The sequence below is a fragment of the Engraulis encrasicolus genome, chromosome 1, assembly GCF_034702125.1.
Source record: "Engraulis encrasicolus isolate BLACKSEA-1 chromosome 1, IST_EnEncr_1.0, whole genome shotgun sequence".
NCBI classification, from domain to species: Eukaryota; Metazoa; Chordata; class Actinopteri; order Clupeiformes; family Engraulidae; genus Engraulis; species Engraulis encrasicolus.
Genome location: NC_085857.1, coordinates 46,845,688 through 46,873,464, shown reverse-complemented (window position 1 = coordinate 46,873,464; position 27,777 = coordinate 46,845,688). Strand labels below are relative to the sequence as shown.

The 27,777-nt window shown below is 41.4% G+C and overlaps 1 protein-coding gene across 1 annotated transcript; it reads right to left on the bottom strand.

Annotated features, from left to right (window-relative positions):
• Positions 1 to 27,777, bottom strand: LOC134457697 (uncharacterized). The gene is made up of 6 exons (XM_063209682.1): positions 27,750 to 27,777; positions 19,696 to 19,823; positions 14,744 to 14,857; positions 13,885 to 13,998; positions 13,587 to 13,700; positions 1 to 118 (listed from the first exon to the last, which is right to left on the bottom strand). Exons 2-6 carry the CDS (start codon positions 19,755 to 19,757, stop codon positions 1 to 3), a joined length of 522 nt encoding a protein of 173 aa, XP_063065752.1. The 5' UTR covers positions 19,758 to 19,823; positions 27,750 to 27,777.

Below are 27,777 nucleotides of genomic sequence, written 5' to 3'. Positions count from 1 at the left end.
TTACTTTGGACAAAATTCTGGAGGTCCACAGCTGAAATTCGGACCATCCCCTTTGGATCTGTCACTCTTGATGGAGACACAGCTGGGCACTGGAGAGCCTGCTCTGGATGGTCTGGGCCTGGTACATTGGGAGACAAAGAGTGAAAACATGAAGGCACATGTGAGTAGTGAAAAAAAAACACACCTCAGAAATGCAAATTAATATTTTCCAACAACCCCCTGCCCTGAACTCTGCCTATTTTTTTTAATCACGTTTCCCTACGTCCTCTGTGCCTCTGTATGTGCACTGTCTGTGCTTCGTCCTCCGCCTGCACTTGACTTTGAATTTCGCCTCACCCCTGTGACCTGAATAAACAACACAATAGCCCAATTCTCACTGCAGGTCCACAAAATAACAGAATTTCACACAAGCAACTGAAAAATCGAAATGTATTTTGTTCTTCTGTTTGTCCTTTGGAATTGAGTAATAACTGCAATGAAGATTTTAACACAATGCTGTGCTGTAGTCTCCTTGATGAAAATGTCAACCTTGTGACTGGATAGACACTTTATCATGTTTACTTGAATTTATGATGGCCATAGGCAGGGTGCGATTTGCCGGGGGGGATGGGGGGGATTATCCCCCCTTCTGGTTTTTATCTTTGCTGGAAAAATATCCTCGCAAATAGGCCTATCAAAATAAACTAACAAAAATGTTGACATGACAGGCAACTTGTGACCCTTTTCTGCAGTCTACATTGCACTCACTTTCGAAATTGCCCGACGTGGTGGAAGCTTTGATGTTTACGAGGTCCCGGACTCAACAGCAAATAGGCTATGCAACAAAGTTGCATTAGGCCTATGTACGGGAATTAGTAACATATCGCTAATGCAAACGACCTGCGAAAATGAAACGCCAAACCAGCAGTTAGTCCTTTTTTGATAGACCATCAAATAGGAAACAACCTACCCAACTACTTGGCTAATGCCTACAAATAGGCGCGCAAAAGGGGCGCATTGCATTGCATTGCATTGCGCAGCGTCAGTGGGGGAGCTAACAAAGGAAATGTTTAAGACATTTGGTTTGAAATAGGCTACTTTGCTTCCACTCCCGACTGTTCTTGAGTGGCTATGCAAAAAGGCGCGCCGACAGTAGGCAGATGTTGCGAGAGTTGTCCTGATCACTTTCCTCAGGGTTTGTTAGACCGCAGAGGAGGTGCGCGTTGTGCCCTCTCGCTAATTGATGAGAATGCAGAATGCAAATGGCAAAAAAGCAGGTGCTCTCGGAAGGGAGGTGCTTTAAAATGGAGCAGAAAAGTTACTGAAATTGTCTATTTCTGTCTGCACATTAGGCTATGAAAGCGTTGTGCCTTAATCGTAAATCTAGCTAAGGCAGACGGAATGGGTGGAGTAGCGCCTTAACATGCAATGAATTTGTATGACCCGACTAAAAGTTTGTAGAAAGTTGCAACGCATGAGGACGACACGTTGAAAGCCCCCTCTGCCTACACTCGGTGGCTATTTCTAGGGTTAGTGCGCTTAGGATTGTGAGTGACTGAAGTGTCTTTGGCACACGAAATGTAGGCGACAGAATTCCCCCTTCGCGATTTCAGTTTAACATTTTTTGTGCAAGAGATGTCCAACTACATTAGGCGCAAAAAAAAACCTCTCAATGAAGACGCATTGTCTTAGTGTCCGTGTTGGGGGAAAAATACACTGCCACGTTGTTTTTGACTGAATTAAGTGTTATTAATTTGATATCATCCAATATTGAGCTGTTAGTCGCGTTAACTTCATTTTGTGATGTCACGTTTCATGGGGGAAAAAAACGTCCCCCCCTCTGTTTTTTTGACAAATCGCACCCTGGCCATAGGGCCAGATGCTTTGTCAATTACTCTGAATAGATCTCTCTGTACATTCCAAGACTTTATGAGCTTACAATGATGTTTTTTAAAACTTGAAAGTATATGGTAGTAGGTTTATGTAAATATTTTGTATATATATTTTGTAAATATGTTTGGATATTTGATAATGCCTGATGTATCGTAGTATAAATGTATTTGTAAATATTTGTGTATACTTTGGGAAGCACTGTATCGGTGTACCATCCAATCGGAACTTGACTGATGTATCATGGGATCCATTTTACCTTTAAGTATGACGTGTGTCTATCTTAAACTCAAGTCTAATGAAGAGCTACTAGCTCGAAAGTGCTCACTTGAAAACAAATTTTGGTAACACTTCCAAATAAGGGGCCATAATTAACAGTAAAGTAGCTACGACCTAATACTTAAGTAAGGGTTAATAATCATTATTTAATGCCACATTAGACACATATTAATTGTTATTAATGCATACAGTGCCCTCCATAATTATTGGCACCCCTGGTTGAGATGTGTTTTTTAGCTTCCAATTATTTTATTTTTTTTCTAAATAATATGGGACCTTAATGGAAAAAAAGAGAAAAATCCAACCTTCAATACAAGTGCATTTATTCAGTGGGGAAAAAATCCCACATAAAGAAATAATTATTTGACATCAAATAATGTGTGTCACAATTATTAGCACCCCTGGTGTTAATATTTTGTACAACCCCCTTTTTGCCAACAAAACGGCACCTAATCTTCTCCTATAATGTTTCACAAGATGGGAAAAGACAGAAAGAGGGATCTTCAGCCATTCCTCTTTGCAGAATCTCTCTAAATCATCCAGAGACCTGGGTCCTCTCCTCTGTACTCTCCTCTTCAGCTCACCCCACAGGTTCTCAATGGGGTTGAGGTCAGGGGACTGAGATGGCCATGGGAGGAGCTTGATTTTGTGTCTGGTGAACCATTTCTGTGTAGATTTGGCCATATGTTTAGGGTCATTGTCTTGCTGAAAGACCCAGTGACGACCCAGCTTCAGCTTTCGGGCAGAGGGCAACAGATTTTGATTTAAAATGTCCTGGTATTTCAAAGCATTCATGATGCCATGCACCCTAACAAGGTTCCCAGGGCCATTGGAAGCGAAACAGCCCCACAGCATCACTGACCCACCCCCATACTTCACAGTGGGTATGAGGTGCTTCTCAGCATGCGCATCTTTCGTGGTACGCCAGACCCACTTAGAGTGTTTATTGCCAAAAAGCTCAATCTTGGTCTCATCTGACCAAAGCACACGGTCCCAGTTGAAGCCCCAATACCGCTTGGCGAACTCCAGACGCTTGCGTTTATGATTGTGAGTGAGGAAAGGTTTTCTCCGTGCATGCCTCCCAAACAGCTTGTTGGTGTGTGTAGACAGCGCCTGATGGTTGATTTGGAGACTTTGTGACCCCAGGATGCTACCATTTGTTGTAATTCTGTAACAGTGAGCTTTGGAGATCTTTTGATTTCTCTTACCATCCTCCTCACTGTGCGTGGTGGCAAAATAAACTTGGGTCCTCGTCCAGGCTTGTTTACCACGGTTCCAGTTGTTTTGAACTTCTTAATTATTCCTCTCACAGTGGATATGGGCAGATGCAGTTGAGTGGCAATCTTCTTGTAGCCTCTGCCTGACCTGTGAAGGTCGACGCACATCTGCCTCACTTGTATGCTGTGTTCCTTTGTCTTTCCCATGTTTAAGAGTGGATAAGAGAAATGGCCTCTGTGTCACGTCATATTTATACCCCAGGGAAACAGGAAGTGATGAATTACTAATTAAATGTTCCTACATACTCTGGTAAACTTTGTAAACTACTGTAGAAATGACAGAAATGCTTCAATTATATTTATTTCTTGGGAATTGTTAAGGGTGCCAATAATTGTGGAACAGGTGATTTAATGGAAAATAATTATTTTTTAGTCAGGGATTTTTTTATTTTCTTACAATTCATTTGAGTTGAAGGCTACATTTTCCTACAATTTTCAGTGCGACAGTATTCTTCTGCAATAAACACTGAATTTATTTTAAGGCTTTTAACACATCTCAACCAGGGGTGCCAATAATTATGGAGGGCACTGTATGTTGCACATTAGTAAGCAGTTACTTAACTATTAGATAACTATTACCTTGTGTTACAAGTTAATAGCATATTATTATTTAACTAATAGATAAGTAAGGGCACAGTTAATAGTTAAGTAGCTATCAGGTCATACTTAACTAAGGACCAAAATTAACACTTACTTAATACAAAAGCAAGGCATAACTAATGGTTAATTAATACATAAATATTGGGTTTTGGGACCCTTGTATTAGAGTTGGCTGAGGATAACTAATGGTTAATTAATAGATAGATATTGATATTTGGGACCCTTATATTAGAGTTGGCTGCGGAAAACTAATGGTTAATTAATCGATAGATATTGGTGTTTGGGACCCTTATAATAGAGTTGGCTGAGCATACCTAATAGTCAAGTAATTAATCTACTGTGACATCTAGTTTTCACTCGTTCAAATCACTGTAATAGTGGCAACAGGAGCCATTATATAGCAAGGATTGGACGTACAGTTCTCAATGATGGTGGGGTGATGTGATGTATTTTTTTCATGTACCACTTATTAGTTTTAACGGTAAAAATCCTACAATAAATTCAGAACATTATGAAGAGTAATAGTTTTGAAGCGAAACTAAACCATTTCTTTGTGATAATTAGGTTAATGTTTGAGAATATTAGCTCCAAGAAGAGCAGTGCATGATGGGTACGCAATCTATAGACAACAATAATTCGGTATTATTTAATCATTAGATATGCCTTACTTTTGTATTAAGTAAGTGTTAATTAAGGTCCTTAGTTAAGTATGACCTAATAGCTACTTAACTATTAACTGTACCCTTACCTATCTATTAGTTAAATAATTATATGCTATTAACTTGAGACACATGGTAAGGGGCCATATATATAATTATAATTAACATAATTATCAGCAAATTAGCTATAACCTAATATTTAGTAACAGTTAATAATCACTACTTAATGCCACATTAGACACATATAAATTGTTATTAATTCACATGTTAAACATTAGTAAGCAGTTACTTAACTATTAGATAACTATTACCATGTGTCTCAAGTTCATAGCATATAATTATTTAACTAATAGATAGGTAAGGGTACAGTTAATAGTTAAGTAGCTATTAGGTCATACTTAACTAAGGACCTTAATTAACACTTACTTAATACAAAAGTAAGGCATATCTAATGATTAAATAATACCGAATTATTGTTGTCTATAGATTGCGTACCCATCATGCACTGCTCTTCTTTGAGCTAATATTCTCAAACATTAACCTAATTATCACAAAGGAATGGTTTAGTTTCGCTAACTATTACTCTTCATAATGTTCTGCATTTATTGTAGGGCTTTTGCCATTAAATTTAATAAGTGGTACATGAAAAAATTACATCTCATCATCCCACCATCATTGAGAAGTGTACGTCCAATCCTTGCTATATAATGGCTCCTGTTGCCACTATTACAGTGATTTGAACGAGTGAAAACTAGATGTCACGGTAGATTAATTACTTAACTATTAGGTATGCTCAGCCAACTCTATTATAAGGGTCCCAAACACCAATATCTATCGATTAATTAACCATTAGTTATCCGCAGCCAACTCTAATATAAGGGTCCCAAACACCAATATCTATCTATTAATTAACCATTAGTTATCCTCAGCCAACTCTAATATAAGAAACCCAAAACCCAATATTTATGTATTAATTAACAATTAGTTATGCCTTACTTTTGTATTAAGTAAGTGTTAATTTTGGTCCTTAGTTAAGTATGACCTGATAGCTACTTAACTATTAACTGTGCCTTTAATTATCTATTAGTTAAATAATAATATGCTATTAACTTGTAACACAAGGTAATAGTTATCTAATAGTTAAGTAACTGCTTACTAATGCATTGTCTAATGTGGCATTAAGTAATGATTATTAACCCTTACTTAAGTATTAGATTGTAGCTACTTTACTGTTAATTATGGCCCCTTATTTGGAAGTGTTACCAAATTTTGAAACAGGGGAGCGGTGTGCGGACATTCATCTTTATTTTCACTGCAGGTCCACGCCACTATCCCGTGGTGCTAACTGTTTTCTCACCTACACGGGCAAGGTGCAAAAGGGGGCTGATGGCCCAGGTTTTGGGACTAAGTGCCAGGAAGCTATGTTCATGCAAACGTCAGTTTTTGCAATAAAAAATAAGTAATAGAATATAGGTAACTACATCGATGAAAATTTGGTATGTTTCGTACAAGATATTTGTACCATATCACTTGTGCGCATGCATGCATCTGTGTGCATCCAAGCATGCACGCATAGCGAACTTTCGACCAACTTAACACCAGTTAAAAAAACACATAGGACCAGTGCAGCTCAGTTGGCAAGATGGAAACGCAATTATGGAGTTGTCAGTGAAAGCTCAGTGTGTGTGTGTGTGTGTGTGTGTGTGTGTGTGTGTGTGTGTGTGTGTGTGTGTTTGTGTCTCTGTTTGTGTGTGTGTGTCAGTGACGTGCGGTGGGATTTATGGCTGGTGAGGCAGTAACTTTTTCAATATCAGATTTTCAAATAAATAATTGCCAAATAGGCCTACCGACAAGTTCCATATGTCATAGCAGCTTTCTTAACATAAGGTAGGCCTACATATTTTGACATACTGCATTTCCGCAGAGAAAATGCTATTAGATCTCTCTCTCTCTCTCTCTCACACACACACACACACACACACACACACACACACACACACACACACACACACACACACACACACACACACACACACACACACACACACACACACACACACACACACACACACACACACACACACACACATACAGGATTCAAACAGTGGTCTCACATAAACCACACAGCACCAATGTGGACAGCAGAGCAGAGCAGAGGAGAGGAGAGTAGTGGAGAGGAGAGAAGAGGAGAGGAGAGGAGAGAAGGGGAGGGGAGAGGAGAGGAGGAGAGGAGATGAGAGAGGAGGAGAGGGGAGGAGAAGAGAGGAGAGGAGAGGAGAGGAGAGGAGATGAGAGGAGAAAGGAGGAGTGGAGAGGAGCTCAAGGAGAGGAGAGGAGAGGGAGAGGAGAAGAGAGAAGAGGAGAGGAGATGGGAAAAGAGAGGAGAGGAGAGGAGATGGGAAAAGAGAGGAGAGGGGGAGAGGAAAGGAGAGAAGAGAGGAGAGGGGGAGAGGAAAGGAGAGGAGAGGAGAGGAGGGGAGAGGAGAGGAGGGGAGAGTGTAAGCTCCTTCACAGCCCACTGCTCTCACACACACACACACACAGGATTCAAACAGTGATCTCACATAAACCACACAGCAGCACCAATGTGGACTGAGCATCACGGCGGATGCTCAATGAAAGACACACAGGATTCAAAACATGGTGTCATATAGACCGCTGAGCACCACGGCGAACAAACCGGTGTGATAGCTTTTGTGATACGCACTGGATTCTCGTGCAAATGTAGGCCTACATCTACTTGTACGAGGCTACGGCAAGCGATGTGGGACAAAGGTGTGGCAGGAAGCGAATGTCAACATAAACAGATATTACACAAGCTTCGATATGGTCACCAAATATTTTGGGACTGTCATTTCTGTTATGCCTACACTTTGGAATTAAATCAGAGTCTTGTAGTTACACGGGTATATTTGATTTACCTCAACGGTACCCTGTACTCAACTTTACAAACAGTTACAGGGCACATGAGAATCCGGTGCCTATCACAAAAGCTACCACACCGGACAGAATCACGGCGGATTCTCTCTCTCCCCACGGGTCTCACAAACACAGGCTTCACACACATAGGAAACACTGGTCTTGCCTTAACTCGTAAATCGGGTCCATGCGCCGTTCTTTCACGGTTCTCCATCACTTTGGCGTTGTGCATGCTAACGTTAGTTTAGCCGGTGCTGTTCATCCAAAACCACATCTATTCGAGACGCCCCAAACGTCTCCAAAGCAATTTGGCATTGAATATGAGTAGCCGCGAAAATTTGTGTTTCGTGAGGCTCCTTAGTGAATTGTTAAGTCGTAAAATCCCATGCGTATGGTCTTCCACACATTCTCGCCGGTTGCAAACAAGACACAGGGGAAACAAAAAATATTTTCTGTTGTAGGCCTACCACTCACTTTGAAATCTTCTGAAATCTTCTGACCGGTGTAGGCGTTATTACCCCTAAAGTTTAATTCATTTCCCCTCATTTTACAAATGTCCGCCATTTTGTAAAATACAGACACCATTTTGTTTCCTACTGTACCTGATCAAATTACATACGCGGCTCAGCCCCGCCCCGTATGTATAAAAACCCAGGTAAAGGTATGCATCAGCCCTCTTCCCCGAAGCCCACTTCATCCATCGAGATGTGAGACGTGCCAGGACACGTCTCCTTGGAGAGACGTCTATTTTAGAAATTATTGAAACTGTAAGTTATCTTGGCCAGGTTAACACTACAGTCGATATATTTCTTCCTTCAACCGGTTTTTGTTTGTATTGCATTTGACTTTTGCGGACACTGCTAGGAGAGCAGTGAGTCAGGACCCACGAGGAACTCACGCGCTATACACTGTGTGCAGAATTATTAGGCAAACATGTTTTTTGACCATATTGTCCATTATATGCATATTTTCCGCCACCAACCTCTATGGACATGAACACCTATTGGATTTAAGCATTCCAGGTCATGCATATTGGTATAATAAGAGACAGTGTGATCGGAGGGGCCCAATACCCTATATCAGGGCAAAATTAGTGTGCATAATTATTAGGCAACTTTGTTTTCCTCTGGGAAAATAGGCCACAAAGGAGATCTAAGAAACTCTGAAAAGTCTATAAATAATTTTGAAGTCTTCCAGAGGGATGTGGCTGTCTTGAAATTGCCCAGATATTGGTCATATCCGTCTAATGCACCGTTACGAAGTCATCAGTGTCACATGCATTGTGCTCACAAAGTAACTGCCGGATTGAGAAGAATTGAAGGTCAAACTATCTCAAAATGATTACCCTGCAGGGTTGTTATATCCCAGAACTGAAACCTACATCGTGTGTCCACAAGAACATTGTATTCAGCACTCAGAGACATGACCAAGGTAAAACAGATTGAAACCTGAAGACCACTCAACAAGAAATGCAGTCAAGACTGGGTCAAGAAAGGTCTTAAGACAATTTTGTCAATGGTTTTATGAACTTGTGAAAGTGACTGTTAATGGACCAGATCGATGAGCCCATGGCTAGATCGGTAATGTGCACACTCAGATGAGTTCCTGAGTTCTACTCAAATGCCAGCAGAATACTGCATAAATACCATTGTCTTCTTGAAAGTTGCAAACTTTTCCCTCACAGATCCAGCTATGGGCTCATCCACCCTGTCTGTCAATAGTCACTTTCACCAGTCCATAATACCTTTAAAAACTCTGTCCTAGGGTATTTCTTGACCCAGTCTTGACTTAATTAACTTGTTAAATGGTTGTCTGGTGTCATCCCTTCTTACCTTTGCTATGTCTCTGAGTGCTCAACAACCTATTCTTTTGGACACCTGATGTAAGTTTGCATTCTGGAATATGATAGCACTGCAGGGTAATAATTTTCTTGTAGTTTCACCTTAAATTCTTCAAATTTTTGGCAGTCACATTTCATGTGAGACTGATGACTTTGCAACGGTGCATTTGATACTTCTGTGCTAACGTTACCAACGTCTTGCCAATTTCAAGAGAGCCACATCCCTCTGGAAGACTTCAAAATTGTTTATAGACTTTTCAGAGTTTGTTAGATCTATTTTGTGGCCCATTTTCCCAGGAGAAAGCAAAGTTGCCTAATAATTATGCACACCAGATATTGGGTGTTGGGCTCCTTTGATCACACCCCCATCTTATTATACACATATGCATGATCTGGAATGCTTAAATCCAATAGGTTTTCATGTTCATAAAGGTTGGTGGCAGAAAATATGCATAAAATGGACAATATGGTCAAAAAACATGTTTGCCTAATAATTCTGCACACAGTGTAGGATAACTTTTGTACGGACAATTGTTAATCTTTTTACTAGTACCGAATTCAAGGACCTCGCCTAGAGTCGACGGAGACTCGGCTGAGCCTGATTGTCTGTCCCCCCCAAGAGAGTGGACAGCCGGTATAGTTACTACGCGTGGAGCGGACCTGCGTGCACCCCTTTCTCATTGGACCTTCAGGACGGCCCGCAAAGACAATCGGACTACACAACGAAATACCACTTTCCTTTTCCCCGTTCAACGAAGCAAGACCCTTCTTGGACACATTGCAGCCTCGCGCCGGAACCGCGTGGTATAGCTTGGAGAACAAAGGGACCTCGTGCGCACGAAGACGCACACACCCACCTCGCCTGAGGGATCAAAGGATTTCTCTCTCTTCCTACCAAGGATAACGCAGTAAGCACGGAGTTTGGGCAAAGATATTCAGTTAGAACTGTTACATAGCTTTGAGGAGTTGTGTTTAAATATCCACACTTGTAGAGTGTGATATATTTTATTTTGGGTTATTTTGTTCTATCTGTTCTTTCTTTTCTCTCTCTCTTTCTCCCCTCTCATCACCACAAATAGTCATATGCAATTCTTAGTTTACTGTAGTTGCAGGATTGGCATACTTGCACCCACATGTAAATTATCCACTCACAGAGATACACGTACCAGTGTTTTAACCCAGAGAGTTATCGAGTCGAGGACGTAAGCTATTGTCGGAAAAGAGCGCCAAACGCTCCCTTTTCCCTCCCCCCACACATACTGTAACGCCTTTAGACAAAGGACAGTATTCTCTGATTAGGTTGAATTCTATCTTGAAGATAAGTTCCCGCTTTATCAGCCGAAAGCTTAACGCCCCTCCTCGTATCTCATATTTCGGTCCTGCGCGCTGCGCAGAATCATTTGAGCCATAGTTCATAGAACATAGGCTACATCTCTCACTCTCTCTCTCTCCTCCCACCGCTCGGCACACGCGGTGTCAGATGTGCGCGGCGCCCACCGAGCGCGCCTCCTCCTTCTCTCTCTCTCTTTCTCTCTCTCGCATAGCGTACACACACACACACGCATCCTCTCATACCCCGTGTATATATTGTATATTTTACCTAAGTTCTTATGCCCTGCAAGTCACATTGGCTGTATCAGTGTTATGACCGGATGATGCTTTTACAATAAATGTACATTGTGGTGAACTGTGTTTGTCTTATTTGAACAATTTCTACGAAGTCAACCAGAAAAGAATTCACACAAAACCTTCAGATTATTAGTCAATAATGGTCATGATTTTATGAGACGGTCATGAACCGTGTTTTATGCAATCATTAATTAGACAATTGACGATTCCATAAGTACACACCTACACATTATTGATACCCAGCGCGAAGAGTTTAACACACTCTTCATGCATCATTTCTTATACTCTTATTCCTCACATATAGTAATAACACATTACATATTTGGAACTGTATAAGAATTGTATACTTATTAATGTAATTATAATTACATTACTGTACTTCCCTTACATTTAACGTCGTACCCATTAATTGTAGTTGACCCTACATATTTTGGTGCCCGTGTGTGAGGAAGAATAGTCCCCGTATCCAATAAATGTAGTTTTACCTACATATTTTGGTGCCCTTGCGTGAGGAAGAATATTCCTCACGTCCAATAGTGGGATTACCCCTACACCGGTCACCTGCAGTAGCAAACCCTTCAGCTCTGTCGGTCCTCCATTCTTTATCACATATATTCCCCTTGGAAATCCAACTTTGAGAATGCTCTTAGTTTCGTTATGAAATCCACTTGTAGCAGTCAAAGTGAACAAGCTAGCCAACAACACCGACTGACTGTATTGTGAACTTCAGATTCGCTATGACGTAACTGGCCAGCAAGACTCTCAACGCCAGAAGGAGTCTGCGGCCAGGCTACTGCTCGCCTCACCACTGTATCTTTCAGTGGGCGTTAAGCCAAAGCGTTCAGAGTAAAGAAATGATAATCACACGTAGATAATAGTAACAAAAATATCAGGAAATGAGGGCACACCATACATACTTCTATTAAGTGTATAAAAACGTTTAATACAATATTACCATGTTGCGTTCACAGAACGAGCAAAATGGCGCATGCTCTCAAGCTTGTTGACGAGGGATTGCGCAATCCGGGGTGAGGCAAGTTCAGAGTTGCCCCAAATTCAGCGTATTCGGAGCAATTTGACATGAAATGGGCAAATATTATGATTTTGGCCACGGAAATGATTGAAAATGAGTGAAACTGTTTAAATACTACTCAAATGGTAGTTATGGTGCAGATGCTCGAAAACAATTGCTGTTATTGTAACTATTATTCACATTTACTGCATCTCATCATTCTCATGTGGAGCTGGTGAGGCAGTGCCTCCCCTGCCGTATTGGAGTGCACGTGCCTGGTGTGTGTGTGTGCGTCGAGCGCACACGCTAGGGTGGCCATCGGTCTGTTTTTACGACCTGTTTGCGACGTCCGTGTGTCCCTCTCTTTGACTTTCCTCTCCTACTTGCCTTATGCTTACTGGCCTCGAGATGCGAGGCAACGTCATTGACACAAACTAGACTGACAGTCGCTCGTGTTTCCGATATCTGCGGCCGCCATGTTACTCCAGTTACTCCAGACTTTGAACAAAAAATTGACTATATTGCTTTAGCCTAATGTCGGGGAAATCTGCACGCGATTTGTGTTATTTGCGGTCCATAGTCTACGTGAAATAACTTACTTTGACTGAGTGTATGAAAGTGAAATAAGGTTGCTATATTATTATCTCCTACTGTTTGTTTCCCCCATTTTTCCCTGCACTGGCAACGCATGGTGCAAGTAAGTTTGTCCGCTGAATGCATTTACAACGAGGGCTCTCACAACTTTGCAAACAGGGCAAAAACAGAGTATTTCTGCATCTGCATCTGTATTTTGAGCTCGTGTTGTTGCTATGGTTATCCAAGCGTCCGTCTGCATGAAAAAAAAAGTTGACAGAAGCGGTCGCCTCTCGTTTTAAAACACCGCTGATAAAAACACTCCTGACCAACTTTGAGTAAAGTAAATCAAATAACTTGTTGGCTATTATAGGCCCACGCATGCATGACTACCCAAAATACATGAAAACATAGGCCTATTTATGAAATAGCCTAATAGATAACGGAAGGATTTGTCTGTCGTAACCTGCCGTCTCCGATACAACATTAAGTTAGTGGTAGCCTACTGATGACTCCTTTATTGGAGTGAGATATAATGACATGCGAAAATCCTTCCCAAGTTTTACAAGTAAAACTGTTGTTGGCAGCTGCGTTTGTCTGAGGTAAGATGGCAGTGCTGCTCCCTGATTTCTGCCTACAGTTTAGAATGCCGATTCACTGTTTTCTCCACGGAGGCGGTGAGGCGGCAACTCGAAGCAATGGGTACGGCGCGAGGACGCAAGGTTAGAAAGTTAAGGGGCGGGGTTGTCCGGCCGAAGTCCGGACAGCTGGTCACCCTAGCACACGCGTATACATGTGAGTGAGAGAGATAGAAAGAAGTCTGTGATGCATGTGTGTGACTGGTTGATTGATGGGACCCCCCAGCTAATAGCGAGCACAAAATATTTTGTTTCACGTATAAATGTTAATTTTCATAATGCTGATCTTACTTTATAAAAGAGTCTGGAGGTCCACAGCTGAAATTCGGACCATCCCCTTTGGATCTGTCACTCCTCATGGAGACACAGCTGGGCACTGGAGAGCCTGCTCTGGATGGCCTGGGCCTGGTACATTGGGAGACAAAGAGAGAAAACATGAAGGCACATTGTGAGTATACATACTTTCTCAGTGTTTTTGGTACAGTTTATGTTAAGGGGTTAGTAATGTGTCACAGTGACACACATGAAAACTCCAGGATAAGCAAAACGCGTCACGTATACATTTAAATAGTCATGATGTTGATCTTACTTTTGAGAAGATTCTGGAGGTCTACAGCTGAAATTAGGACCATCCCCTTTGGATCTGTCACTCCTCATGGAGACACAGCTGGGCACTGGAGAGCCTGCTCTGGATGGCCGAGGCCTGGTACATTGGGAGAGAAAGGAATAAGAGCGAAAACATGAAGGCACAAAACCCCGGATAAAAGGTTTTCTACAACCACCTACCCACACCCACACCCACATCCACACCCAAAGCAGCATGGGATTTCCCAAACTAAGGTAAAAGTAATCCACATTCAAAATTAAACTTCACACGCACAGACACACATGTGCGCAGATAAGCAAAGACATATAGTCAATTCCCCATGCTGGAATTATGTGGAAAAGTGGTCTCATTTGTCTTTGTACTATGTCTGGTTCAAAGGTTATGTGAATAGTCGAATGTCCAAATTGAACAAATCACTATTGCACAGTTTCCAAGATGACCTCTATCATTATAGGGTGCGCGTGGACCCCTTATAATGACTAGACTAATAGAGGTACAACTTAAAAGTAGAAGTCGAACTGTCCTCTTATTCATGGCAATCCTAGCTGCCATTATTTGTAGGTAGCAATATACTGTAAATGAATGGAGAAGGGTCCAACTTATTAATAAAGAAAGCCAAAACCTCAGCTCACCCTACTACTCCTTTACCTGAACTTCCCAATGCACCATTGTCTTTATTTTGCTAAATATGACACATTACTCTGGGTGTCTGATATCTGGAACACATGGAGATGTGTTGATGATGAGGATAAACATCCAAAGTGTCAATTATGTGTCAAAGTGACACACATGGAAATTCCTGCACAAAGAAAAAAACATTACGTCATGATGTTGATCTTACTTTTGAGAAGATTCTGGAGGTCCACAGCTGAAATTAGGACCATCCCCTTTGGATCTGTCACTCCTCATGGAGACACAGCTGGGCACTGGAGAGCCTGCTCTGGATGGCCTGGGCCTGGTGTACAAGGAGACAAAATACACAATGTTGCTGATAAATAATGGCAGGAAATGTGTTCTATCTGTCATGCACAAGATCATGGCTACTGTAACACCACACTACCTCACATGTGAGCTACCTATGCAACTTCTTGTTGGAAAGGTGGGGTTTTGTTACACCATGGCCATTTACTGGGCATTACAAATCATTAAGCTATGTTGCCCATAGCTAATCATGTAAGTTGTATTCTTATTCAAACTGCAAGCTTCTGTTTCCCAGGCTAATGCAAAAGTAATCCACATTCCAAATTACACCTCACACTCACAGACACACTCGCACACACAAACACAATGTATACTTGTACAAAGTAGTACTATCTTTGTGAGGACCTTCCATTCACAATGCATTTTACTAGCGCTCAAAATTAGTGAATGCTAAACTGTACCCTGACCAAAACAATACCTAACACTAACCTGTCAATAAAAATATGTTTTGGCACTTAGTTTTGTCATCAACAAAACAACATATTAAAAGACTGAGGACTGACAAGAATGTCCTCAAAACTACAAATGTGCTTTAAGGTGAAATGTCAGGTTGGTCCTCACAATAGTGGTATAACAAGCACACACAAATGCATACACATGCTCACACACACTGGCTAAATGCAGGCAATCAACCATTGAGTTATGTAACAGTCAGGAAACTGGCAAAGACATGGAGGTAGAGCATAAGAGTAGAAGTCGAACTCTCCACTTATTCTGGCAGCCATTATTTGTAGGTAGACCTGAGCGATGTGAATGGTGAATGGAGTGAAGTGAATGGAGAAAGGACTGATTACATTAGATCAAACAATACACATTGCATTCAAAAATGAGGAAAAAGGAGAGTGCTGCGTTGTTTCAATTGTTTGTGAAAGAATCAGGTGCTCTTCAGAAAGGACAAGATAACTTCATTAAATGGCTTGTGACTATCTCCAAAGAAATTTTAATGGATAACGCCTACGCGTTTCGACTACAATCAGTCTTCATCAGGGCAAACTTTGTTGCTTCTTGCAAAGATGTTTTTAAAATGGATTCCATGTCATGTGACAAAGAGACACAGCCAATCAAAATCAGTGCAGTGTGACATACATTTTAACATAAAAATCCCATCACCAGTGCATTTGCAAAGTAAACAATAGACAGGGACAAACAATAACAAAGAAGTCTTCAAGGGCCCAGTTAAGTTCTTAGTTAAAACAGGGGCCTAGATGCAGACATCTATAGGTGCATAGGCAGAGGTAAATTCAGAAGACTATAGCATTTTCACTGGCCATATAAGGCAATCTACAACACAACATAATTAAAAAATACGATAAGGGGCAAACATGGGGTACTTCATAAAAAAGGAGAAAAGTCAATTTCTTCATTTAGACCAGGGTAGGATGTGGCCCTCAATGTATGGATCCAAAATGTTTCTCTCTGTAAGAGCCGTTTCAGTCTGTCACCCCCTCTGGTGCTTTTTGGAATGGTTTCAATGACCATGGCTTTTAGAGTCATGTGGTTCGTATGACCAGCCTTTTTGTAGTGTTGAGCCATTGGGTAGTTGGGGTTCACTGTTTTGATGGCATTCTTATGTTCAGCCAGTCTTTGCCGAAGTTTTCGTTTGGTGCGGCCCACATAAAAACATCCACATTCACATTCCAATCTGTAAACCACAAATGTTGAATTGCAATTTGCAAATTCACGACAATAGAAGAGTCTCTGTGTAAAAACATCCACAAACTTGTCCTCCCTCTTAATATTGTCACAGTGATTACAGGCACCACATCTGTAAGTCCCCTTTTGCTTAGGGAAGTGCAGCTTGGGTTTGTCAGCTGGTAAGTGGCTTTTGACCAAACTGTCTTTGAGTGTTGGGGCCCTTCGAAAGGAGACAGTTGGAGGTGCTGAAAACAATGAGGAAAGCGTGTCATCGCTCAATAATATGTCCCAGTTTCGTGTGATTGCATTTTTACTTTGTAGGCCATGTTGCTGTATTGTGTAGAAAAAAATATTCTTGTGTGTTGTGGCTTCATTCGTGTTCTCTTAGACATCAATTGTTTTCTGTTTAGAGTTGTTGTTTTAGTCAAGGCAGTCTCCAAAACTTTATTTTCATAGCCTCTTTGTTTGAATCTGTGAAACATATCATCGGCCTGGTGCTCAAATTCCCCGTCATCATCACAGATCCTTCTCAGTCTTTGAAACTGCCCGTATGGGATGTTAGTGATCAAACTTTTGGGATGGAAACTATCAGCCCTCAAAATGGTGTTCCTGTCAGTGCTTTTTCTGTATATTGTAGTATGAAGTATACCCTCTGTGTCAATGCTGATTGTCAAATCAAGAAAGTTAATTTTTGTGGCACTGTATTCCAGGCTGAGTCTGATGTTGGGGTTTGTGGAGTTTAGGTACTGGTGGAATGCAACAAGTTCATCTTCAGGCCCAGAAAAGAGAAAACAAAGGTCGTCAATGTATCTCCCATAGTATTTTATTCGATGTTTGAAGGGATTTGAATGGCTGTATATATACCTCTCTTCCCACAGACCCAAGTACAGTCCAGCATAATTGGGTGCATAGGCCGCGCCCATTGCAGTGCCTTTGATTTGCCGGTCCAGTTTGTTAGGTCCACTAAGAAATCTTTCTTATATAATATTTCTTATATAATATTTCTTAGTGGACCTAACAAACTGGACTTTAAGAAATAACATCTTTCTCTTCCAGGACAAGCTTTACCGGCAAATCAAAGGCACTGCAATGGGCGCGGCCTATGCACCCAATTATGCTGGACTGTACTTGGGTCTGTGGGAAGAGAGGTATATATACAGCCATTCAAATCCCTTCAAACATCGAATAAAATACTATGGGAGATACATTGACGACCTTTGTTTTCTCTTTTCTGGGCCTGAAGATGAACTTGTTGCATTCCACCAGTACCTAAACTCCACAAACCCCAACATCAGACTCAGCCTGGAATACAGTGCCACAAAAATTAACTTTCTTGATTTGACAATCAGCATTGACACAGAGGGTATACTTCATACTACAATATACAGAAAAAGCACTGACAGGAACACCATTTTGAGGGCTGATAGTTTCCATCCCAAAAGTTTGATCACTAACATCCCATACGGGCAGTTTCAAAGACTGAGAAGGATCTGTGATGATGACGGGGAATTTGAGCACCAGGCCGATGATATGTTTCACAGATTCAAACAAAGAGGCTATGAAAATAAAGTTTTGGAGACTGCCTTGACTAAAACAACAACTCTAAACAGAAAACAATTGATGTCTAAGAGAACACGAATGAAGCCACAACACACAAGAATATTTTTTTCTACACAATACAGCAACATGGCCTACAAAGTAAAAAATGCAATCACACGAAACTGGGACATATTATTGAGCGATGACACGCTTTCCTCATTGTTTTCAGCACCTCCAACTGTCTCCTTTCGAAGGGCCCCAACACTCAAAGACAGTTTGGTCAAAAGCCACTTACCAGCTGACAAACCCAAGCTGCACTTCCCTAAGCCAAAGGGCACTTACAGATGTGGTGCCTGTAATCACTGTGACAATATTAAGAGGGAGGACAAGTTTGTGGATGTTTTTACACAGAGACTCTTCTATTGTCGTGAATTTGCAAATTGCAATTCAACATTTGTGGTTTACAGATTGGAATGTGAATGTGGATGTTTTTATGTGGGCCGCACCAAACGAAAACTTCGGCAAAGACTGGCTGAACATAAGAATGCCATCAAAACAGTGAACCCCAACTACCCAATGGCTCAACACTACAAAAAGGCTGGTCATACGAACCACATGACTCTAAAAGCCATGGTCATTGAAACCATTCCAAAAAGCACCAGAGGGGGTGACAGACTGAAACGGCTCTTACAGAGAGAAACATTTTGGATCCATACATTGAGGGCCACATCCTACCCTGGTCTTAATGAAGAAATAGACTTTTCTCCTTTTTTATGAAGTACCCCATGTTTGCCCCTTATCGTATTTTTTAATTATGTTGTGTTGTAGATTGCCTTATATGGCCAGTGAAAATGCTATAGTCTTCTGAATTTACCTCTGCCTATGCACCTATAGATGTCTGCATCTAGGCCCCTGTTTTAACTAAGAACTTAACTGGGCCCTTGAAGACTTCTTTGTTATTGTTTGTCCCTGTCTATTGTTTACTTTGCAAATGCACTGGTGATGGGATTTTTATGTTAAAATGTATGTCACACTGCACTGATTTTGATTGGCTGTGTCTCTTTGTCACATGACATGGAATCCATTTTAAAAACATCTTTGCAAGAAGCAACAAAGTTTGCCCTGATGAAGACTGATTGTAGTCGAAACGCGTAGGCGTTATCCATTAAAATAAAGGATTTTTAACTTTTTTCACTAAGATCAGTGTGCCTCGGATCATTCTTCTGACTACCACTTTCAACAAGGAACTTTTTTTGGACCTTCACACTTTGGAGATAGTCACAAGCCATTTAATGTAATACACATTGCATTATTTATCTTGATTTGTTGTATCCATAATTTTTTACCTGTGAGTGTAAAGCACATTTCTTTATAGGAATGAAGATAAACACTGTTGAAGTTACCACATACAGTAGCCACATAAGCACGCACACGCACACACACGGTAAAACATCATCTGAAAGACAATGTTCATTAAATTGCAGTCAATATAGGAGATACTATATTCATTTTGTCTGGTGCGGTACATGCTAAAGGGTTAAAGGGTTAGGCCATGCATATTCACAGTGGCCTCTCTGTCTAACCAAGAAATTAATAGTGATAGCAACTCTGTTAACTGTAGTGAAAACTGTAACTTACTGTGGATCAGGATGATACATTGCATCAGGTGGTTGTGTGTTGGAGTAGACAGACTTATCCATGGAGCTCTTCAGCCTTCACACAAACACTTCTGGACACCTGACATCATCCTCCTGCTGCATGCTGCACTGGATATAAGACACATCATTACATTAGCCCTTGGCCATCTAATACCTCCACCCCATGTCATCTCTCTCCACTTAATAGGTCAGGTATCACCAAAGGTATCACCTGTTTACGAAGAGGTGAAACTATGACATTGCCCATCCTGGTCTATCTATAGTTCGGAGTTCACATAGGCTACATCACCACCAAAAAACAACCATTAGTTCAATCAAAAAACTACCTGCATGCCATGGTTTCAACAAACTGAATTGAAATTGGATGAACGCTTCAAAATGTCATTGTATTGATACTAGATTCAAGATTATACCGTCATTACACGTGACAACATTACAGTACATTACATTATTACATTAGTACATACATTACATTATTGCCTTTGAATTCCCCTTTGAGATGACTTAATAAATGACAGTCCACTTGAGGACACTGTCACTGTGACAACACTATGCTGAGTGATTTTTTTTATTTGTACCACACTCGTGCAAGGATGAACCTGTAGAAGTATATGCTTAGAGCAGAGTGGCATTATGGTACCATGCTATCTCAGTCATGGTGGAGGATGGGGAGGTGGGACGATACCATGTTGAAGGCATCTCAGACATGGAGGCGGGCAGTGGGGGTGGAGGCGGGCGGATGAGAAGGCCGAAGGTCAGAGTAGTTTTGAAAACGGAACAGTGTTGTAATTTTAAACGACTGGCTGGCAACTGCACTGTAAAAGATTGTTGTGATTTCACATTAGAATTCTACATCAAGAAGATATATACCAGTTTACTATTCACTGCTGTAATGTGCAATGCATTGCTGTAATGTGCAATGCATTGTGGGATATCATATAGAGTACAATTCACAATTGTAAATGTACAGCAGCACATAGTACTTTTTACAACATACTGTTGTAAAGATCTGTTTTGTCAGGGCTGCTGTCCTAATGCAAATGTATGCAAAGCCACATGAAGAAATTATGGAGCTCAGGTCACATTCTGATTGGATGCTTTTAAAACATGCATACAGGTCTGATAGAGGTGGAGAGGATTTGAACTGATTTGAACTCTTTAATTGCACACACCTGGTCATGAGCAAGGAGGTAGACATAGGAGGGTTTACAGACATCATCGGAGCGTAGTACGGAATGATAGCAAGGGGAGTCCAATTTTCTTCTTCCATGGTCAAATTGGAAGCATGGTAAAGTGTGGAACAGGTCATAGGATACAGTGAATGTTTGTCACCTGTCCTTAATTATTCCCCGCAATTAATGCTGACCGACAGCTGCAGTAAATTTGGCCACAAACTGAGCACTGACAACCGGATATCCTCTTTCGACCGAATTTGTGGAGTACAAATTTTGTCCATCATGGCATCGCACACACTGACCATGTGCACCATGTCATTAAGCATAAATGTATTAGTTCTATGGCATTAAAGCAACACCCTCATACTACGAAGCCAATTGGAGCCAATTTGGATTGGAGTACGTAGCATGGGCTGCCTGCTGAGTGGCGCCCGGGGAGCTGTGTGGGGGTTAGGTGCCTTGCTCAAGGGCACTTCAGCTGCGGTCTGGTCGGGTATTGAACCGGGAACTCTTGGGTTGCCAACCCAGTGCTCTAACCACTGAGCCACGACTGCCCCAACTACTACACTGTGGCCAATGCATTTTCCATTGAGTGATACTGCTTATCCAATCTACCTTCTTTGGTCATGAGCCAGCTGATTGTAAATGACATCCAGGTGCGCTAATTTCAGCTCAGTGCAATTCAAAACGGACTTCTCTCTGCTAAAAGGGCATGGGAGAGGCCAATGATGGTTTGTCCATTTATACAGACGATGGGCAGGTCATAGAGCATAAACGATGCTCAGGTGTGGCAGCCCCCCTGTGGTTCAATTTGGCTTTTTGATGGCTTCGGCAACAGAATATATCTCAAAATCCCATGAGAAGGAATGGAAGCAGAGGCCCAGGACCATTATTTTCAAAGGCTGTATGTTGTGAAGTTTCCAGTATTTGCGTTGGAAGAACGCAACAATAAGCTGGCAACTTGTTGCTAGCAATTTGTTGTAATTTTACAACAATTAGCTGGCAACTTTTTATTGCCAGCAATTTGCTTTAATTTTACTTCAATTAGCTGGCAACTTTTCACCAGCAATTTGCTTTAATTTCACAACAATGAGCTGGCAACTTTTTTGCCAGCAAATTTGTTGTAATTTTACAACAATTAGCTGGTAACTTTTCACCAGCAATTCAACTCAACTTCCCCTTACTGGTGCAATGTGCAATTAATGAAGATTGGCCAACAGGCTGGCCAACTTGAGCCATGAAACTTCCCACACATTAAAAGGACAGGTGTTTCAGTTATTTCGTCCAACCACTGTGTAGACAATTCCACATATATGTGGAATGTTTACTTATAAACATGGATCAGAATGAAAACTTTTTGGAACTGAAGTTTTGATATGTGCATTAAACAAGGGCCAAAACCAATCCAAAAGGACAGGTGTTTCAGTTATTTCGTCCAACCACTGTGTAGACAATTCCACATAGGCCTATATGTGGAATGTTTACTTATAAACATGGATCAGAATGAAAACTTTTTGGAACTGAAGTTTTGATATGTGCATTAAACAAGGGCCAAAACCAATCCATTTAAGAATATCCTTATACTTTTTTAAACACTATCTTAGAAGGAGCCCAGTCTGTTTTTAAACTGTAGTTCTAGAGCAGGAGCATCAATGATTGGAACATTCTAGGAACTTGTTAGCTTTTTGATAAAGATCTCTCTTGTTACTCTGTTGTCACACTCTATACCTAACCAATCTGTCAATTAGTGCCTTGCCTCACTTTATTACTAATCACTTTCATGCCGTGATTCAATGATTGCCAGCACCTGCCCAATGCCTGATTACTCTGGTCACATGGTTCACTTTCCCCACTATATAAACCTGGACTGTCACACTGCTTTGGTTGCTTGTCTGAATGGCACAGCATAGCGCCTGACTCACTGGCGCTCACTGGTACTGGCAATCAATTGATTAGCCGACTAGATGAGTGGTTGGTTTGTTGACAGGGTGGCTGACAGCATAGTGCCAGTTGACCAGCTAGCTGCCTGGCAGGTTGACTGGCAGCCTGTCCGCCTGGTCAGTTGACTGGCTTGCTGCCTTGCTTGTTGACTGGCCAGCTGTCTGTCCGGTTGACTGGCTGCCTGGCTGGTTTAGCCAGGCAGCCAGTCAACCAGCCAGTGAATCGGACAGGCAGCTGGTCAGTCAACCAGCCAGTCTGTCAAGGCCAGTTGGCTACCTGGCCGGTTAACTGGTTGGCTGCCTGACAGGTTAACTGGTTGGGTTGTTTCATCTTTTGAGAGCCATGTTTTTTTTTGCATAATATTGAATTTAGACCACTTGATTGGTTTGACAAATGCATTTCCACACAGTCCTTATTGTGACTGCTTTTTAATTCCCCTTTGAGACGACTTGATAAATGAATGTCCTCTTGAGGAAACTATCACTGTCACTGTGACAACACTATGCTGAGTGATTTATTATTTGTGCCTCACCCATGCAAGGCTGAACTTGTAGAAGTATATGCTTAGGGCAGAGTGGCATTATGGTACCATGCTATCTCAGTCATGGTGGAGGATGGGGACGATACCATGTTGAAGGCATCTCAGACATGGAGGCGGGCTGCGGGGGTGGAGGCGGGAGGAGGCGGGCGGATGAGGGGGCAGGACGTGCCATATTCAGAGTAGTTTTGAAAACGGAACAGTGTTGTAATTTTAAACGACTTGCTGGCAACTGTTTTTTTTCTGCAATTTGTTGTAAATTTAAAACAATTTGCTGGCAATTATTCCCCTTCAATTAGCTGTAAATTTCAGTTTGAAATCTTTTACAGTGTGTTTTTGTCTGCAATTTGTTGTAAATTTACAACAATTTGCTGGCAATTATTCCCCATCAATTAGCTGTAAATTTCAGTCTGAAATATTTTACAGTGTACCACTGCACTAGGTCTTGGCTGCCCAAATCAGAGGTGAAACCATGACCTTGACCAACCAGGTATCTGTGTATTTCGACATAACAGACATCACCACCAATAAAACAACAATTAGTTGAATAAAAAAGTACCTGCCTGCCATGGAGTGATTCGATTCTAATGCTGCCTTTTCAGATGGTTTCAACAAAATGAAATAAAAAGACCCGATGGACTCAGGCTACCAATACATTGTAAGATTACACTGTCATTACACAAGTCATTGCACTGTCATTACACATGTTTAAACACAGGATGACAACATGAGGTTTAGCGTAATCAGAAGCAACACAGTAGTCTAAGCACAGTACTATCATACTCTGTAGCTCTGTACACTGCCTGTTCAGATTAGTCTGGGAAATCCCACGTTGTTTTGCACAATCGTTCCAACATCTGACTACTTGACAAACAGAAGCTTGCCGTTTGTTTGAATAGATAGATGGGCTAGTATCCCAAATTATACATTCGTAACGGCCAATAAATGGTCATGGGCATAATCTACACCTGAAATGTCCGAAGAAGGCCTACAACAAATTGTATAGGTAGCCTCCAGATTATCGCAGTTGTGAGATAGTCAGGTCTTAAAGAGGCAAAGTTCAGATGGTTTCTACAAAGTGAAATGAAACTGGATGATGGCCTCAGACTAAGAGGAATATCATTACATTACATTACATTCAACATTACACTGTCATTAACACAAGAGGCCTATGACAACATGGGCTTTAGCATTTAGTCAGGAGGCCTGGTAGCAGCACAATAGGCAGTGTAGGCCTAGTGTGTACTATATTATCATACTACACCATCGTAGTACAGTACCCTGCCAGTTCAGATGGTTTCTATAAAGTCAAATGAAACGGCTTGTCACACTGTCATTACACATGAACAGGATGAAAAAATAGTGTATAATCAGAAGTAGGAATACAGTAAACACTGTACAATATAGAGAAGCACAGAGCGTAAATTGGCATTATCTGTACAATTATAGGCTACTCTACTCCACTTGATGAAGGTAGACATAGGATTTTTTCTAATCCGGAAGGAAAATAAGAGGGTACATACCACATTCATGGAAGCAATTACACAACTACCAAGGCATCCATGGCTGTAAAGGTCTAAAGCAGACCAATGGGTATATTTTCATTAATGTGGAGAGCTTTTATAAACGCCTGTTGGTGAAAGGACGTGAAACTGGAATAATGATTCAAAATTTGCATAAATTAATGGTCACATTGGATTATGACACTAATGGCCACTAAAGGCCAAAAGAAATAGAAAATATATTCCTAAAGCCTGACTAGTGTGCATGCTGGAGGAAGAGCCTCAGCCTAGACTGCACCTGCTGAAGTGTACTGTACACAATGACGCATGCCGCACCTCGACATCCGCATTCCCGAGACTGGACTTCTCGGTTTGTAATTTAACATCGCACCACCTCCATAACTCGACATCATGTGTCATGCGACAGGCCCGCCGTGATAGCCCGTAGGCTATGTGAAATAAGTTTTGAAATCGCTATGTCGCCATATTTAACCAAGAGCCATAGAGAAAGCCATAGGCCCTGATTTAACCCATCAAAAAATGTGTGTAATCACACAGCGTGTGCCCGCAATAGCGCTTAGCCTAGTTGTCACATTGTCAAATATCCCGTTACGCAGATTATCACACGACATGAAGTAATGAGACCTGGCCCCAATCAACTCAGGCTCCAATGCCAAATTAACAATGGTGTACTTTGTAATAACATTCAGAGAAAAAAGCAGGAATAACAGCAGCAACTCAACATCATCAAGAATGAAGGCCCCTGCTGTAGAGATGTCATCTAATCCACACCGCAAAGTAACACACGAGGTTTTTCATTATGCCAGAGATAAATTAACCTTTGCCTCAGCACATAAACAACTGTTGAGAGAAATGTTTTGCAAACAAATTATAGACTAGTACTTCTACTCACAATGCGATTTTCCATTGTAAAACCGTCGTCTTTCTACCACACTGGATCACACCAACTTTCCACCGACGATCAGCTTAAGTACTTTCAATTTCACAAGTAGAGCTGTTATAAAACCCGGACGATCCGGTTGGAGAGCCGGCTCAAGACCTCATCCGGACAGATCGGATGGCTGTCGTGCATTGATCTGCCTAAGGCGGGTCAGACGGCATTTCATTAATATGTCAACAAAATGGCAATCACAGCGCGAGAAATTGTGAAACCGGAATATCCTCTTTAGTTGACACAACAGCCATTCTCTAATCTCTCTAGTATGCTGTTCAGTCACGAACACTCACTGAGTAAAACTGAACCAACAACTCCCGCCTCGTCATTCTAGGAGCCTGTTTGGTCCGTCCTGCCTGTTGTGGCCAATTGACTTGCGGATTCCCACTCTCTATGTGTGTGCTTCTGACTCTGTTGAGGTCTACATTTCTAAATGTTAACAGCGCTCTGCCAGTGCCAACGCTTTTACATCTCAGTCTGTAGGCTACTCTTAGTAGAGTCACGTCTGTAGACTATAATTTCCCTATCAACCACTGCATTACAGTGTACAGGCTTTAAGCACCTCTATTCACAAGTGGAGTGCTTTCCTCGACCCAAGCTCCGCCCTCGCGGTGACGCAACACATTCGGCTCAGCTACACAGGTATTTGATTTTTCTGGATTGAGGTTGAGCATGTGTGTTGTGTGAGGTCTTGGCATGTTTCTTTAACCATGAAAGATATTTTACTTTTCTTTGAAAGAGAGGATTTGTGTGAACCATATTTTCAATTTGTTTATAGTCATGGGAAAATACCATATACACAAATGCAAATGGGGAGGAAGAAAACCATCCTTTGTTACTTTCAAAAAAGAACATTTATTTTAACTCCCTTGAAGGACTGAACAGCCGAAAATCCAAAAGACTATTGCCTTAATGTCTATTGATGTTTTTTTTCCTCTAATGGTTAATTTGTGTCCTGTACCCCGCCCTTTCCATGTTTGTCTCTGATATGTACTTACAAGCCATTACACAATTCTATCAAGGCATCCATGGCTGTAAAGGTCTAAAGCAGACCAATGGGTATATTTTCATTAATGTGGAGAGCTTTTCATTAGGCAGTCATTTAAACACCTGTTGGTGAAAGGAGGTGAAACTGGAATAATGTTTCAAAAATTGCAGAAATAAGTAGTGGTCACATTGGATTATGACACTAATGTGGACACTAAAGGCCAAAAGAAATAGAAAATATATTCCTAAAGCCTGACTAGTGCGCATGCTGGAGATAAGAGCCGAGACTGCACCTGCTGAAGTGTACTGTACACAATGACGCATGCCGCACCTCGACATCCGCATTCCCGAGACTGGACTTCTCGGTTTGTAATTTAACATCGCACCACCTCCATAACTCGACATCATGTGTCATGCGACAGGCCCGCCGTGATAGCCCGTAGGCTATGTGAAATAAGTTTTGAAATCGCTATGTCGCCATATTTAACCAAGAGCCATAGAGAAAGCCATAGGCCCTGATTTAACCCATCAAAAAATGTGTGTAATCACACAGCGTGTCCCCGTAGAGTGAAATACCAACCGGTTACACCCGCAATAGCGCTTAGTCTAGTTGTCACATTGTCAAATATCCGGTTACGCACAATCTAGGTTATCACACGACATGAAGTAATGAGACCTGGCCCCAATCAACTCAGGCTCCAATGCCGAATTAACAATGGTGTAATAACATTCAGAGAAAAAAAGGCAGCAATAACAGCAGCAACTCAACATCATCAAGAATGAAGGCCCCTGCTGTAGAGATGTCATCTAATCCACACCGCAAAGTAACACACAAGGTTTTTCATTATGCCAGAGATAAATTAACCTTTGTCTCAGCATATAAACAATAGACAGAAATGTTTTGCAAACAAAAGATAGACTAGTACTTCTACTCACAATGCGATTTCCCATTGTAAAACCGTCG

Bases quoted from the DNA above. Each gene is read 5' to 3' on its own strand.
- LOC134457697 (XM_063209682.1), bottom strand. From the start codon at position 19,757: ATGGATAAGTCTGTCTACTCCAACACACAACCACCTGATGCAATGTAT. The intron at 14,858-19,695 runs GTAAGTTACAGT...CTTGTACACCAG, and splicing joins ATGTATCATCCTGATCCACA to GCCCAGGCCATCCAGAGCAG. The intron at 119-13,586 runs GTAAGATCAGCA...CCAATGTACCAG, and splicing joins CCTCCAGACTCTTTTATAAA to GCCCAGACCATCCAGAGCAG.